At 42.8% G+C, this 15,066-nt stretch overlaps 1 protein-coding gene and 1 long non-coding RNA gene across 5 annotated transcripts in view; one reads left to right on the top strand and one right to left on the bottom strand.

Annotated features, from left to right (window-relative positions):
• Positions 1 to 15,066, top strand: part of MID1 (midline 1) — a 184,364-nt gene that overhangs the window by 155,815 nt on the left and 13,483 nt on the right. For both annotated transcript variants that reach the window (XM_060086667.1, XM_060086668.1), the window contains exon 8: positions 13,236 to 13,397. In XM_060086667.1, the coding sequence (XP_059942650.1) occupies positions 13,236 to 13,397 (162 nt within the window). The remainder of the gene's footprint in view (positions 1 to 13,235; positions 13,398 to 15,066) is intronic.
• Positions 1 to 15,066, bottom strand: part of LOC132481836 (uncharacterized) — a 174,673-nt gene that overhangs the window by 15,365 nt on the left and 144,242 nt on the right. For all 3 annotated transcript variants that reach the window (XR_009530842.1, XR_009530841.1, XR_009530840.1), the window contains one exon: positions 4,008 to 4,086. This is a non-coding gene — a long non-coding RNA (uncharacterized LOC132481836). The remainder of the gene's footprint in view (positions 1 to 4,007; positions 4,087 to 15,066) is intronic.

A 15,066-nucleotide genomic window follows, 5' to 3' on the forward strand; every position in this document is an offset into this window, starting at 1 on the left:
CTTTTATTAAAATCTTCTAAGAATGTGTAATTTTGGAGTGAAAGGGAAAGTCATGAAATGTTGAGAACAGCTTTGGCAAGGTGCCTGGGTAGGTAGAGAGCATAGAGAGGGCAGAAATGGTACAACCAAAAGGTCTTGGGGCAAGTGATCACTAAGTCCTGAAAGAGACTGGGTACCTATCAGTACGGTAAAGGCATACCAGACAGCCACGTTAAGCACACCTATAGAGACAGAAGGTGGCAGGGTGCAGTGGGAGATCTCATCTAATTAAGCCTGGCTAGAGAGTTGAGTGAGGAAGGGGAGATGGTGAGAAGTGAAGATAGAGAAGCAGAACCAGGACTCAACCCCATACAGGTCTAGTTCTTACTGTTTGTGCATCTGGAGTCAGCTGGGGGTCAGCTAACCTGCTGATCTTGGTTAGGCTCCCTCACAGCTCAGGCTGGTAACTGGGGCATCTCCGCTGCTGGACAGCTTTCTCCTGCAGTCTAGCTCCAGCATGTTCTCCAGGGGATTGCAGAGGTGAAGGCAGAAGGGTGGGCCCAGTTGCCCACATGCTTTTCAAGCCTCTGTCTTTGTCACGTTAGCTGACATGCCATTGGCCAAACCCATTCCCACGAGTGAGCCTGGAGTCACAATGAGAGGCCTGCAAGGTTATATAGCAAACAAAATGCGTGGATACAGCAAGAAGGAAGGGACTGGAGCCAGAGGACCATCTATTGTAGAACCTTAGCTCCATACCAGCACTTCACTCCATCCCCAAAATGAAAGGAAGATACCTGTTGCTTGAAACGTAGGGTTTCCCAGGTGACTAAACTGTGACTAACTTGACTTCCATGCTGTTGGCATGGAAAAGAATACCAAAATAAGACACAAGAGTGTAACAGATGAGAAAAGGCCACACCTGTAGAAATCCAATGACAACAATACTACTGAAATTAGAGCTTTATGTTGGGTGATTCCAGAGAAGGGGATTTGTTCCCAGAAAGCAGTTGCCACAAGAAAATAAATGCATGTGGCTTAACGAAGATTACAGAGCTGCCTTTTGTTGTTGTTGTTCTTATAACTTTTTTTATTGAAGTGTAGTTGATTTGCAATATTGTGCTAGTTGCAGGTGTACAGCAAAGTTTCAGTTATTTTTTCAGATTATCTTGTAAGAACCTATAATGGAAAATAATTAATATAGTTCCCTGTGCTATACAGTAGGTCCTTGTTTAATCTAGTATTTTTAATTTTTATTTTATATTGGAGTATAGTTGATCTACAATGTTGTGTTAGTTTCAGGTGTACAGCAAAGTGATTCAGTTATACATATATCCATTCTTTTTCAGATTCTTTTCCCATATAGGTTGCTACAGAATACTGAGTAGAGTTCTCTGCTATACACAGAGAACTATATCTGTGCTATATCTGCCTTATTTAAAACGTAGATGCTGAAAAGGCCTGTTCTCCCAGGACAGATGGAAACCAGTGAAACTACAGTTGTTCATCTCACTGGGGTACTCTAGTCAGCTTGTTAGTATCAGCATTTGTTTGTCTCTTCAATGTCTATTAAAGCAGTAGAGTAAAGTCCCAAGGCCTACAGGATCAAATTGCAACAATGCAAGAATAAATTCAGATTAAAAGTAACTGAGATGTAAACATTCTCAGATTATTTTTTCTTTTCTTTTGTAATTTAATCTTTATTTTATATTGGAGTATAGCTGATTTACAATGCAGCGTTAGTTTTAGGTGTACAGCAAAGTGATTCAGTTATACAGATACATATATCCATTACTTTACCGATTCTTTTCTCATATAGGTTTTTAGAGAATAGTAACTAGAGTTCCCTGTGCTGTACAGTAGGTCCTTGTGGGTTGTCTGTTGTATATATAATAGTGTGTAGATGTTAATCCCAAACTCCTAATCCACCCGTCTCCTGACCTCTCCCCTTTGGTAACCACAAGTTTGTTTTTGAAGTCTGTGAGTCTGTTTCTGTTTTGTACATAAGTTCATTTGTATCATTTTTTTTAGATTCCACATAGAAATGATATCATATGGTACTTGTCTTTCTCTATGATTTACTTCACTTAGTATGATAATCTCTAGGTCCATCCCTGTTGCTGCAAATGGCATTATTTCATTCTTTTTTTATGCTTGAGTACTATTCCATTGTATAGATGTACCACATCTTTATTCATTCCTCTGTCGATGGACATTTAGGTTGATTCCATGTCTGTGCTATTGTAAATAGTGCTGCAATGAACGTTGGGGTGCATGTTTTTTTCAAGTTATGATTTTCTCCTGATCTATGGGTTCCTGTTGCTGCAAATGGCATTATTTCATTCTTTTTTTATGCTTGAGTACTATTCCATTGTATAGATGTACCACATCTTTATTCATTCCTCTGTCGATGGACATTTAGGTTGATTCCATGTCTGTGCTATTGTAAATAGTGCTGCAATGAACGTTGGGGTGCATGTTTTTTTCAAGTTATGATTTTCTCCTGATCTATGCCCAGGAGTGGGATGGCTGGGTCGTATGGTAGTTCTATTTTTAGTTGTTTAAGGAACCTCCATACTGTTCTCCATAGTGGCTGCACCAATTTACATTCCCACCAACAGTGCACGAGGGTTCCCTTTTCTCCACACTCTCTCCAGCATTTGTTATTTGTAGATTTTTTGATGAGGGCCATTCTGATCAGTGTGAGGTGACACCTCATTGTAGTTTTGATTTGCATTTCTCTAATGATTAGTGATGTTGAGCATCTTTTCATGTGCTTTTTGGCCATAGATAATTTTTTTCTTAACTATTACGCAGAGTTGTAGTGATTGAGGGAGATCTGGATTTGAATCCCAGCTTTGGACCTCACTAGCTCTATAATTTGGGGCAAATCATTGAACATCCTCTGTTTCTTCATCTGTAAGAAGAGGTAATGTTTTAACTTCACATGGCTGAGACATTAAAAGTAAAGGTCTTAGCCCTGTGTTTGCCAGCGTTAGCACATAGCTATTCAAAGTTACTGTTCCTACAAAAATATAGCCTAGACTCACCCGTCGTTATATTTTTTGTCGTATCATAAAGGTCAATCATGCAATCTGCCAGGATCATCTGCATGATGGCATTTTACACAGTCTTCGTGTGAAAGGCCTTCCTTGCATGTTGTTTGTTCTTCTATCCTACCATTTGAAAGGACTATCCTTTGCAGATGTTCTCTTGAATGATAAGATCTAAGAGTACAAACTCTACTGGAAAGAAGGAGAAAGAATACTCCAAAGCTGGCTGTAGCTCCATGTGCCACTAGGCACTCTTTTACTGTCCCTAGGTCACAGTTCCTTCACTTGTCATAATAAATTCTGGTTAATTGCCCTCAAGTGACTTTAGTGAAGGAGAATTCGATACTATCTATGGAGCTTTTTAATCTTGTAAAAAGACTATCTCTAATCAAATTCATACACTCAAATGCAAAATTAATGACAGTTAACTTTTTATCTTATGACTACAGATGTTAACGAGTTGCTTATTGAGAGATAGATATGTATTCAGTTTTACAGTTTTTGCCAAAACTACTTTTAATGCATCATTGAAAATCTTCAATTGGAGCCTTCTCCCAGCAGCCTATTATTTTTATTATTGGCAAAAGTCAAAAGATCCGTGTCTTCAAGCCTTCATGGCAAAGCAGTTATCTGTATTTAATTTGTTTTAGTCATTTTGAAAACATTCATGAAAGTTATGAAACATATACTATGTGGATTGAGAAGAAGGAAAAGAATGTTCACTTATGTCCAATCTGTTCAAAGAAACAAAGGGTGTTAGAAGCTGATGTGCAGCCTCTCTGAGGGGTGTCTGTGTTGCATAATGTTTTGTACATAATGTTTTACCGTAAGATGACAGGCGGTTGCTGTACAGGCTCTGAAGTCCCGAACGTAATTAGGATCTTGTAAGGAGCGGCATTATGTAGGGAGATGCTTCTGACCCATTGTGGATGAGAGAGAAAAGCACAAAACTCAATTATTGTATTATGAACTCACCATCTTCCAAGTTCCATTGTTGTTTGAATACTTCAAGCTGAATTGGAGAAGGTGAATGTTGGCATCCCCTCAAAGATGACTGGAAACGAATTTAGAGAAAAGTAGAAGTTTCAGTCAGGACAGTTATATGGATGTCTCATAAAGTGATGAATAAAACCTGGTCAACGGTCTCAACACAGTGGGGTATCAAGGCAGAGAAGTCTGGTGCTTGGCACCATATGCAAGAAGTTAAGTGGTGCTGGCACTAGACCAACACTAGCAGTGCAATAATGGTATACTCCGAGCCATCCCACTGACTGCAGCCCCCGCAAGAGAACGGTCGATGTTGCTTTCTTGGCATTTGTAATCAACCTCTCAGTTATGACCTTGGCCATAATAATAATATAAAGGTAAGCCTAAATAGTTAGAGTTAGCATTCATCAAAGCAGATTGTCCCAGGGTAAAGTTATCCAATCAAATTTTACTACTCCATAAACATTTTGTTCTTTTAATATCCAAGTAAAATAATTAGTGACCTGTTCACCAACTAATCAGGATGGTCAGGGTCCCTCTTTTGGTTTGGAAAAGTTTTCTGAAACATTATATCTTTTTTTGTTGGGTTAAGACTTCGGATTGTAAGCCAAGTTGGACTTTGCAGCAATTTCAGACATCTGCTTTATGATGTTGCTGAAAGCATTCCGCCACCGCATTAAACCCAGCTTTGGGCTTGTACAGTGATGTAAAGTTTATTGAAACATTTTTACATTTGCTTTCTTTGACCACAATACTCATTTCGCTGTAACATATGCAATTAAATAGGAACAGTGTAAACACAGTGACATTGATAGGATTCTCATTTGATTCTGCTGAATGCTGTTACTGTTGGCATTTGTGCCAGACTGCTGTTGACAAAGGTCTAGTAATATGAGTGGATTGTCCTAGGCAATGGAAAAGCTCATCGTTTTGTTCTGTTTTTTAATTAATTTTTTATTGGAGTATAGTTGATTTACAATGTTGTGTTAGTTTCAGGTGTACACAGCACAGTGATGCAGTTTCACATATATATATTTTTTCAGATTCTTTTCCCTTATAGGTTATCACAGAATATTGAGTAGAGTTCCCTGTGCTATAGAGTAGAAGCTTGTTGAGTATCTGTTTTATATAGAGTAGTGTGTGCATATGTTAATCTCAAACTCCTAATTTGTCCCTTCCCTCCCTTCCCCTTTGGTAACTCTAAGTTTGTTTTCTGTGTCTGTTGTTTTATTGCCAGTGTAATGCTCTTATTAAATATCTAAAGTGAGTTACACGTCCTGCCAGGGCTTCCGCTTTGGGACTAGAAGGGCCAGCTTCCGTGCAACAGGAGTTCAGTCTCCCTAGTACTCGCTAGGATTTGGGCTTCAGGAGAACCTGGGGCTACGTCCATGCTGACGGGACCTGGGTTTGCTCAGGATCCGCCCAGGGAGGCACTGCTGGGAGTAAAAGTTCCCTGACCAGGGATCGAACCCACGCCCCCTGCAGTAGAAGCACGGAGTCTTAACCACTGGACAGCCAGGCAATTAAGAAGAGGCTTCACTTGGGGGGGTCAGTGACAAGGAGGGTAAGAAAAACCATGCTTTAATGAGGCTGTAGACGAGAGGATTCTGCATGGGCGTGAGCACACCATACTGCACAGAGAAGGTCAACGCCAGAGGGGTTCCTAAAGTTGGCATGAGGTAGCAGAGAAACCCTGAGTCAAAGAAGAAGCTCACTGCAGTGAGTGGAGAATCTACAGCTTAGAAGTGGGAGAAGAAAAAGATGTCCGAGAGACATACAAGGCCCCTTGTCTCGATTTCGAGTGCTTAGAGTGGGACAAAGAGCAGAAGAGTGGAACACCGTCTGGCCCACTGTAGCTCCCCAAAGCACAGGTCAAGCCGATGCTGGGGAAAGGGCAACAGGTGCAATGTGCATTGAGTTTGAAAGTAACTGGGAAGTTGTGAAATAAGTCTGAGGGATCATTAAGGGATGGAAAAAGAATATTGGATAAAGCAAGTGGGAAAACAGAAACTGGAAAAAAATTAAGTTTGGGGTTAAGATTTGCTTGACAACATATATATCCTACCCACTCCATCCATACAAAGCTTGTTTTAAAAACATTTGGATTTGGTGAGAAGATGGCAGAGTGGAAGGACGTGCGCTCCCTCCCTCTTGCGAGAGCACCTGAATCACAACTAACTGCTGGACAGTCAGCAACAGGAAGACACTGGCACTCACCAAAAAAGATACCCCACATCCAAAGACAAAGGAGAAGCCACAATGAGACGGTAGGAGGGGCACAATCACAGTAAAATCAAATCCCATAACTGCTGGGTGGGTGACTCACAGACTGGAGAACACTTATACCACAGAAGTCCACCCCCTGGAGTGAAGGTTCTGAGCCCCACGTCAGGCTTCCCAACCTAGGGGTCTGCCAATGGGAGGAGGAATTCCCAGAGAATCAGACGTTGAAGGCTAGCTGTATTTGATTGCAGGACTGGGGAAAACAGAGACTCCACTCTTGGAAGGCACACACATGGTAGTGTGCGCATCCAGACCCAGGGGGAGGGAGCAGTGACCCCATAGGTGACTGAACCAGACCTACCTGCTGGTGTTGCAGGGGCTCCTGCAGAGGCGGGGAGGAGCTGTGGCTCACTGCAGGGACCCTGGCAGCAGAGGTTCGGGGAAGTGCTCCTCGGCATGAGCCCTCCCAGCCTCCGCCATTAGCCCCACCAAAGAGCCTGTGGCCTCCAGTGCTGGATGGCCTCAGGCCAAACAACCAACAGGGAGGGAACTCAGCCCCACCCATCAGCAGTCAAGCAGATTAAAGTTTTACTGCTCTCTGCCCACCAGAGCAACACCCAGCTCTACCCACCACCAGTCCCTCCCATCAGGAAGTTTGCACAATCCTCTTAGATAGCCTCACCCACCAGAGGGCAGACAACAGAAGCAGGGAAGAACTACAGTCCTGCAGCCTGTGGAACAAAAAGCACATTCACAGAAAGACAGACAATATGAAAAGGCAGAGGGCTATGTACCAGAGGAAGGAACAAGATAAAACCCCAGAAAAACAACTAAATGACGTAGAGATAGGCAACCTTCCAGAAAAAGAATGGAGTCAAAGATAGTGAAGATGCAAGAAATGTTTCACAAAGACCTAGAAGAATTAAAGGACAAACAAACAGAGATGAACAATACAATAACTGAAATGAAAACTACACTAGAAGGAACCAATAGCAGAATAACTGAGGCAGAAGAACGGATAAATGACCTGGAAGACAGAATGGTGGAATTCACTGCTGTGGAATAGAATAAAGAAAAAAGAATGAAAACAAAGGAAGACAGCCTAAGAGATCTCTGGGACAACATTATATGCAACAACATTCGCATTATAGGGGTCCCAGAAGGAGAAGAGAGAGAGAAAGGATCCGAGAAAATATTTGAAGAGATTACAGTCAAAAACTTCCCTAACATGGAAAAGGAAATAGCCACCCAAGTCCAGGAAGCGCAGAGAATCCCAGGCAGGATAAACCCAAGGAGAAACACGCCAAGACACATAGTAATCAAATTAGCAAAAACTAAAGACAAAGAAAAATTATTGAAAGCAGCAAGGGAAAAACAACAAATAAATACAAGGGAACTCCCATAAGGTTAACAGCTGATTTCTCAGCAGAAACTCTGCAAGCCAGAAGGGAGTGGCATGATATGTTTAAAGTGATGAAAGGGAAGAACTTAGAACCAAGGTTACTCTACCCAGCAAAGATCTCATTCAGATTCAGTGGAGAAATCAAAAGCTTTACAGACAAGCAAAAGCTAAGAGAATTCAGCTCCACCAAACCAGCTCTACAACAAATGCTAAAGGAACTTCTCTAAGTGGGAAACACAAGAGAAAAAAAGGACCCGCAGACTCAAAACAATTAAGAAAATGGTCATAGGAACATACATGTCGATAATTACATTCAACATGGATGGATTAAATGTGCCAACCAAAAGACACAGGCTCACTGAATGGATACAAAAACAAGACCCATATTTATATGTGCTGCCTACAAGAGACCCACTTCATACCTAGGGACACATGCAGACTGAAAGTGAGGGGATGGAAAAAGATATTCCATGCAAATAGCAATCAAAAGAAACCTGGAGTAGCAATACTCATATCAGATAAAATAGACTTTAAAAGAAAGAATGTTACAAGAGACAAGAAAGGATACTACATAATGATCAAGGGATCAACCCAAGAAGATGTAACAATTATAAATATATATGCACCCAACATAGCAGCACCTCAATACGTAAGGCAAATGATAACAGCTATAAAAGAGGAAATCGACAGTAACACAGTAATAGTGGGGGACCCTTAACACCTCACTTACACCAATAGACAGATCATCCAGACAGAAAATTAACAAGGAAACACAAGCTCTAAATGACACAATAGACCAGCTAGATTTAATTGATATTTTTAGAACATTTCACCCAAAAGTGGCAGAATACACTTTATTCTGAAGTACACATGGAACATTCTCCAGGACAGATCACATCTTGGGTCACAAACCAAGCCTTGGTAAATTTCAGAAAATTGAAATCATATCAAGCATCTTTTCCAACCACAACACTATGAGATTAGAAATAAATTACAGGGAAAAAAACATAAAAACCACAGACACATGGAGGCTAAACACTACATTACTAAATAACCAAGAAATCACTGAAGAGATCAAAGAGAACAAGACAAGTCTGTCCACTCTCACCACTCTTATTCAACATAGTTTTGGAAGTTTTAGTCCCAGCAATCAGAGAAGAAAAAGAAATAAAAGGAATCCAAATCAGAAAAGAAGAAGTAAAACTGTCTCTGTTTGCAGGTGACATGATATTATACATAGACAGTCCTAAAGATGCCACCAGAAAACTACTAGAACTAATAAATGAATTTTGTATGGTTGCAGGATACAAAATTAATGCACAGAAATCTCTGCCATTCCTATACACCAAAAACGAAAGATCAGAAAGAGAAATGAAGGAAACAATCCCATTCACCCCTGCAACAAAAACAATTAAATACGTAGGAAGGAACCTACCAAAGGAGGTAAAAGACCTGTACTCAGAAAACTATAGGACACTGATGAAAGAAATCAAAGATGACACAAACAGATGGAGACATATACCATCTGCTCTTGGATTGGAAGAATCAATATTGTGAAAATGACTATACTACCCAAAGCAATCTACAGATTCAGTGAAATCCCTGTCAAATTACCAATGGCCTTTTTTTTTTTTTTTTTTTTACAGAACTAGGACAAAAAATCTTAAAATTTGTAATGGAGACACCAAAGACCCCAAATAGGCAAAGCAATTTTGAGGGGAAAAAACGGAGCTCAAACAACCAGGCTCCCTGACTTCAGACTATGCTACAGAGCTATAGTAATCAAGACAGTATGATACTGGCACAAAAACAGAAATATAGATCAATGCAACAGGATAGAAAGCCCAGAGATAAACCCACACACATATGGTCACCTTATCTTTGATAAAGGAGGCAAGGATAATACAATGGAGAAAAGACAGCCTCTTCAATAAGTGGTGCTGAGAAAACTGGACAGCTACCTGTAAAAGAATGAAATTAGAACACTCCCTAACACCATACACAAAGCAAACTCAAAAAGGATTTAAGACCTAAATATAAGACCAGACACAATAAAACTCTTAGAGGAAAGCACAGGCAGAACACTCTTTGACATAAATCACAGCAAGATCTTTTTTGACCCGCTTCCTAGAGAAATGGAAATACAAACAAAAATAAACAAATGGGACCTACTGAAACTTTTGCACAGCAAAGGAAACTATAAACAAGACAAAAAGACAACCCTCAGAATGGGAGAAAATATTTGCAGACGAATCAACAGACAAAGGATTAATCTCTAAAACATATATAAACAGCTCCTTCAGCTCAGTGTCAAAAAAACCAAACAACCCAATCAAAAAATGGGCAGAAGACCTACATAGAACTTATTTTCCAAAGACACACAGATGCCCAGGAGGCACATGAAAAGCAGCTCAACATCACTAATTATTAAAGACATGCAAATCAAAACGACAATGAGGTATCATCTCACACCAGTTAGAATGGGCATCATCAGAAAAGCTACAAACAACAAATGCTGGAGAGGGTGTGGAGAAAAGGGAACCCTCTTGCACTGTTGGTGGGAATGTAAATTGATACAGCCACTATGGAGAACAGTATGGAGGTTCCTTAAAAAACTAAAAATAGAACTACCATATGGTCCAGCAGTCCCACTACTGGGCATATACCCAGAGAAAACCATAATTCAAAAAGACACATGCACCCCAGTGTTCACTGCAGCACTATTTATAATAGCCACATCCTGGAAGCAACCTAAATGCCCATCGACAGACGAATGGATAAAGAAGTTGTGGTACGTATATACGATATACAATACAATATTACTCAGTCATAAAAAGAAACAAAACTGAGTCATTTGCAGAGACATGGATGGACCTAGAGACTGTCATACAGAGTGAAGCAAGTCAGAAAGAGAAAAACAAGTATCGTATATTAACACTTACATGTGGCATCTAGAAAAATGGTACAGGTGAACCAGTTTGCAGGGCAGAAACAGAGACAGAGGTGTGGAGAACCAAGGTATGGACACCAAGGGGGGAAAGCATGGGAGGTGGTTGGGGGGGGAATGAATCGGGAGATTGGGATTGACATGGATACACTAATACGTATGAAATAGATAACTAATAAGAACCTGCTGTATAAAAAGTAAAATTCAAAAAAATAATAATAATAAAGTGAGTTACAGTCTTCTTGGAGCCCAGAGCTGAGATCCAATTTTGGGTGGATCAAAATCTACTATTTGGTTGTGGCACTGTCTGGAAGCATTGAGTTTGTTACTGCTGTATTCAAGAAAAAGGGAAGGTGAGAAAGTATCAAAAGAGATATGTAATTGGGAGAGTCCCACGTTACTAAGCTATTTGTGGATGTTCACCTGGGTCTAATACAAGTGAGAACTGGTCGGAGAAGTAGGGGGAAATTGGGGCTAGGGGGATGGTGCCTTTGTTGCTCTGTTATGTCTCCGAAAACAAGCACACCACACCCAACCCCTTCTGTGTGTCTCACATCATTTCCTTGCTTTATGGCGGCTCTGTCAAGTCTTGCAGTCCTCCTGGTTTAAATGTTTACAGATGGAAGTGAAAAGAGGTGAAAGCCAATTCACAGGCTTTTTCATGTATGTGACTATATATATGTTTGCTTATTTTAAGACTCACTGAAGTGCACCTGCAAATACTGTGCACCCAAGATACAAATCGTAGGAGGTGAATTTTCACAGTTAACAAAATATTTTCACGTTCGTCTCAACTGTGAGACTACCATGAACAATGTTGAACTAAAAAGTCGGAGACGGTATTTAGTAGGATTCAGAAGCAGCTGTCACGGGGCCGTGAACATCTTGAAATGCTATGCAGGTGTTTGTGGGTTAGTAGGGATATGTGTTTGTGAGTTTCTTTCTACAGAAATGTTTTATTAGAGTCTCAAAGAGGTAAGACCGAAGAAAGATGTAGGGACTGCTTCTTGGGCATATAGTTAAGGTGTAAGTTGCCTCAAGATCAAAAGAACTAACCCTTTGACTTGCAAATCCCCTGAAAGGGAAGGAGGGAAAGCACGTTGAGCGCCCCTCAGGAAGTGGAGGGGCCCAGCCCTCTAGCGAGAATAGGTGAGGAAATTCACCAGAGTCAGGAAACGCCATGACAGCCCAGGCACCAGGGGGCTGGGAAAAGGTTCGATCAGCATGGAGATGGGTGGGCGGAGCGGAGAGTCGGGCCCAGGACCAAAGAAGCGTTTTCAGCATCAGCCAGCTGAAAAGCAAGACGGCTTCCTCTTTCGTACATGTTCTTCCAAAGCCTCCTAAATCCGCAGCCTGCCCCTCAAACCACGTCCTGCAGAATGCAGCCAGGGGAGCAGCCCTGCTCGTCTCTGGAACGAGCCATGCTAGGGATGCAGCTGGTCACAGTTCCTGTTGATGCTTGTCTCAGAGCCACCCTGGGCCCTGAGCTACCCTCAGGTGCTGCCACGCCAGGGTTCTCTTAGGGACACATGTCCTGAAGTACGACCAGGAGAGTACTGGGTCACAAACAACCCCAACGAGCATTTGCTCCGGTCCCGTGTCAGAAGTTGCCCTGCTGCTGGCCAGTCTCTGCTGGTCTCACTCCCAAATCGGCTGGGCAGTCGATGAGACGAGCAGGTTATCGGGCACTTTCTCCCTATGGCAGTCCCTGTGGCAGTGGCACGAGGGGGCAACAAACCCTCAAGGCCGTGTAGTGCCTCCTCTGGCCACTGGCGCGTTATCATTTCAGCCTCATTCTAGTGGCCAGAGCAGGTCACGTGGCCAAATCCAAAGCTGTGAGGTAAGAGAATCTACCCCATGTCTTTAGAAGGAGCAACTGCAAAGTCACCTAGACATGGATCCAGGGCAGGGTGAAGGAGAGGCAAAAAAACGCAACCTACGGCATCTGCGTTAGTGAAGTCAGTTTCTCATACGTGACCCGGGTCTCTCACCTTCTGAGTCTCAAAATTGATGAGATCAAAGACTGAACGATCGGGCTTCCCTGGTGGCGCAGTGGTTGAGAGTCCGCCTGCCGATGCAGGGGACACGGGTTCGTGCCCCGGTCCGGGAAGATCCCACATGCCGCGGAGCGGCTGGGCCCGTGAGCCATGGCCGCTGAGCCTGCGCGTCCGGAGCCTGTGCTCCGCAACGGGAGAGGCCACAGTGGTGAGAGGCCCACGTACCGCAAAAAAAAAAAAAAAAAAACTGAACGATCATCATGAGAACTGGGGAAGGGATCCGTGGTTACTTGCTTGCTTTTCATCCCACGGCACCTAGTCACACATCGTGCACCTAGACGGTGCTTAAGATCCTGGACAGAACAGTCCTTGCTGCTCCTAGCCGCACGGAACAGGATCTGCAATATAATCATCTTAGTTGGTCTTTCCACTGAGAGCACACAGCAGGAATATATAATAATAAATACAGGTTGCCATCCTAGTTATAGGCAGGACACTGAGCACTCGAGTTGATTGCTGGTCTCCCTACGAAGTGACAAAGCTCTCCACTTGCGGTTCAAAGAACCGAAAATCCTGAGACCTTAACGTGATGCAGATCTACCCCGTGCGCGCACCAAACAACCCATCACGTCTGCTTGGCTTTGCAGGTCTGTGTAACTCGGCCGATAGCTGGATGATCGTGCCCAACATCAAGCAGAACCACTACACCGTCCACGGTCTGCAGAGCGGCACCAAGTACATCTTTATTGTCAAGGCCATCAACCAGGCGGGCAGCCGCAGCAGTGAGCCTGGGAAGTTGAAGACAAACAGTAGGTGCCGCCAGCTCAGCAGAGCTGTCGTCTCTCATCTGCTCTCCTTTCAGCTGCCTCTAGCGCCGCTTCTTTTCCTTTTCTCTGTCGCAGGTATCGCTGACAGCCTCAGAAAGCAAGCAAAGAGCCAGTGCGCAATCTTGGGTTTTGCATCAGATTCCTCTTGGTTCCAAGCCTGACACAGAGTCGGGGCGCTGTAACTGGCAGACAGCATTCTTTTCCATAGCAGAATAGCAAATTACTAACTCTTTTCTTCAGGAATTCTCTTACTCCAGATGGCTGTCCAGGTCTGTGGTTCTCAATCAGGTGATTCTGGTCCCCCGAGGGACACTGAGCCATGTCTGGAGTCATTTTTGGTTGTCCCAGCTGGGATGGATGTTACTGGTGTCTAGTGGTTAGAGGCCAGGGATGACGGGAGACGTCCCACAATCCTCAGGATGGCCCCTACAACACAGGGCGAGCCAGGCGGTACGTGCATCTTGTAACACTGCCATCTCCCCCTCTCTCTGTCCACCTGTGTTTTATTTTATGCTCATCTATCTTTACATGTTTTTGAGCTAGAAATATTATGCTGTACAATATGGTGTTTCTTTGCATAAGACCTCCCAAGAGAGAGTCACTTGCAGTGTGTCAATATCACAGCACGTTCTAGGGTTGCCAGCCAGTCAACAGGAACTACTTTTTAAGAGAAACCCTCATGTAACCCAAATCCTTGATTTCAGTAGTCAAGTAACTTTATTCCAGGTATACGTGTTTAAGATACCTAACTCTTAAACATAAGCTAATTTCTCCTCTCCATGTTTCTGCTGGTAAAGAAGTAAACGTCCTCAGAGAGTAACTAAGAAAAAAAATGAATATATACATACACTGAGGTTAATTCTATAGAGTAGATCTAAGAGACATCTTGTTTGTGCTTCACCGGTTTGACCAAAGATAATGTATTCATTTCATATAGACAGGTAATGTCATCTTCTACATCTAGACATGCAGTCATTGACCAGATGTTATTAACTTACGTACAAGAGGTTGGTAAACTTTTTCTGTAATGTGCCAAATAGTAACTATTTGGGGCTGTGCAGGTCAGATGGTCTTGGTCACAGGTATTCAACTCTGTCGTGCAAAAAGCACGGCATGGCCATGCTTCATCAAAACTTTATTGACAGACACAGGCAGTGGGCTGAATCTGGCCTGCGGGCTGTAGTTTGTCAAACTCGTAGGTGTACAAGTCCTACAGTGCATTGAATTCTTTAGCCAAGTCAATGATTAATTTGTTCCCTGTGCTAATTTGCCCTCATCAAAGCAAAAGCCTTGAACCTAGACAGAGTAGGTCATAGTTTCCTTGAGAAACACATCCGAGGCCAAGTGGAATTTGTTCCGAGAAGGCAGGGGGTTGGGCCTGACATCAGATGGCATGACCCTGCTCCATGCCTGTGTCAGTGAGGCTGGGAGCTGAAGCAAACACGATGTAGTTCACCGTTATAAGTACAGTCTTTTCAATGGCTCTAACGTTCTGATCTTCCTCACTGGAAGAAGAGCAAGCAGAACACAGCCTTCACGGTCAATGATGGGTGCGTGCCTTTATGGAATGCCTTCCTAATCCCCCCATTAGGGTCCAATTTTCTTTTCTTTTTTTTTTTTGGCGGTACGCGGGCCTCTCACTGCTGTGGCC

Source organism: Mesoplodon densirostris, chromosome X (assembly GCF_025265405.1).
Source record: "Mesoplodon densirostris isolate mMesDen1 chromosome X, mMesDen1 primary haplotype, whole genome shotgun sequence".
Taxonomy (NCBI): domain Eukaryota; kingdom Metazoa; phylum Chordata; class Mammalia; order Artiodactyla; family Ziphiidae; genus Mesoplodon; species Mesoplodon densirostris.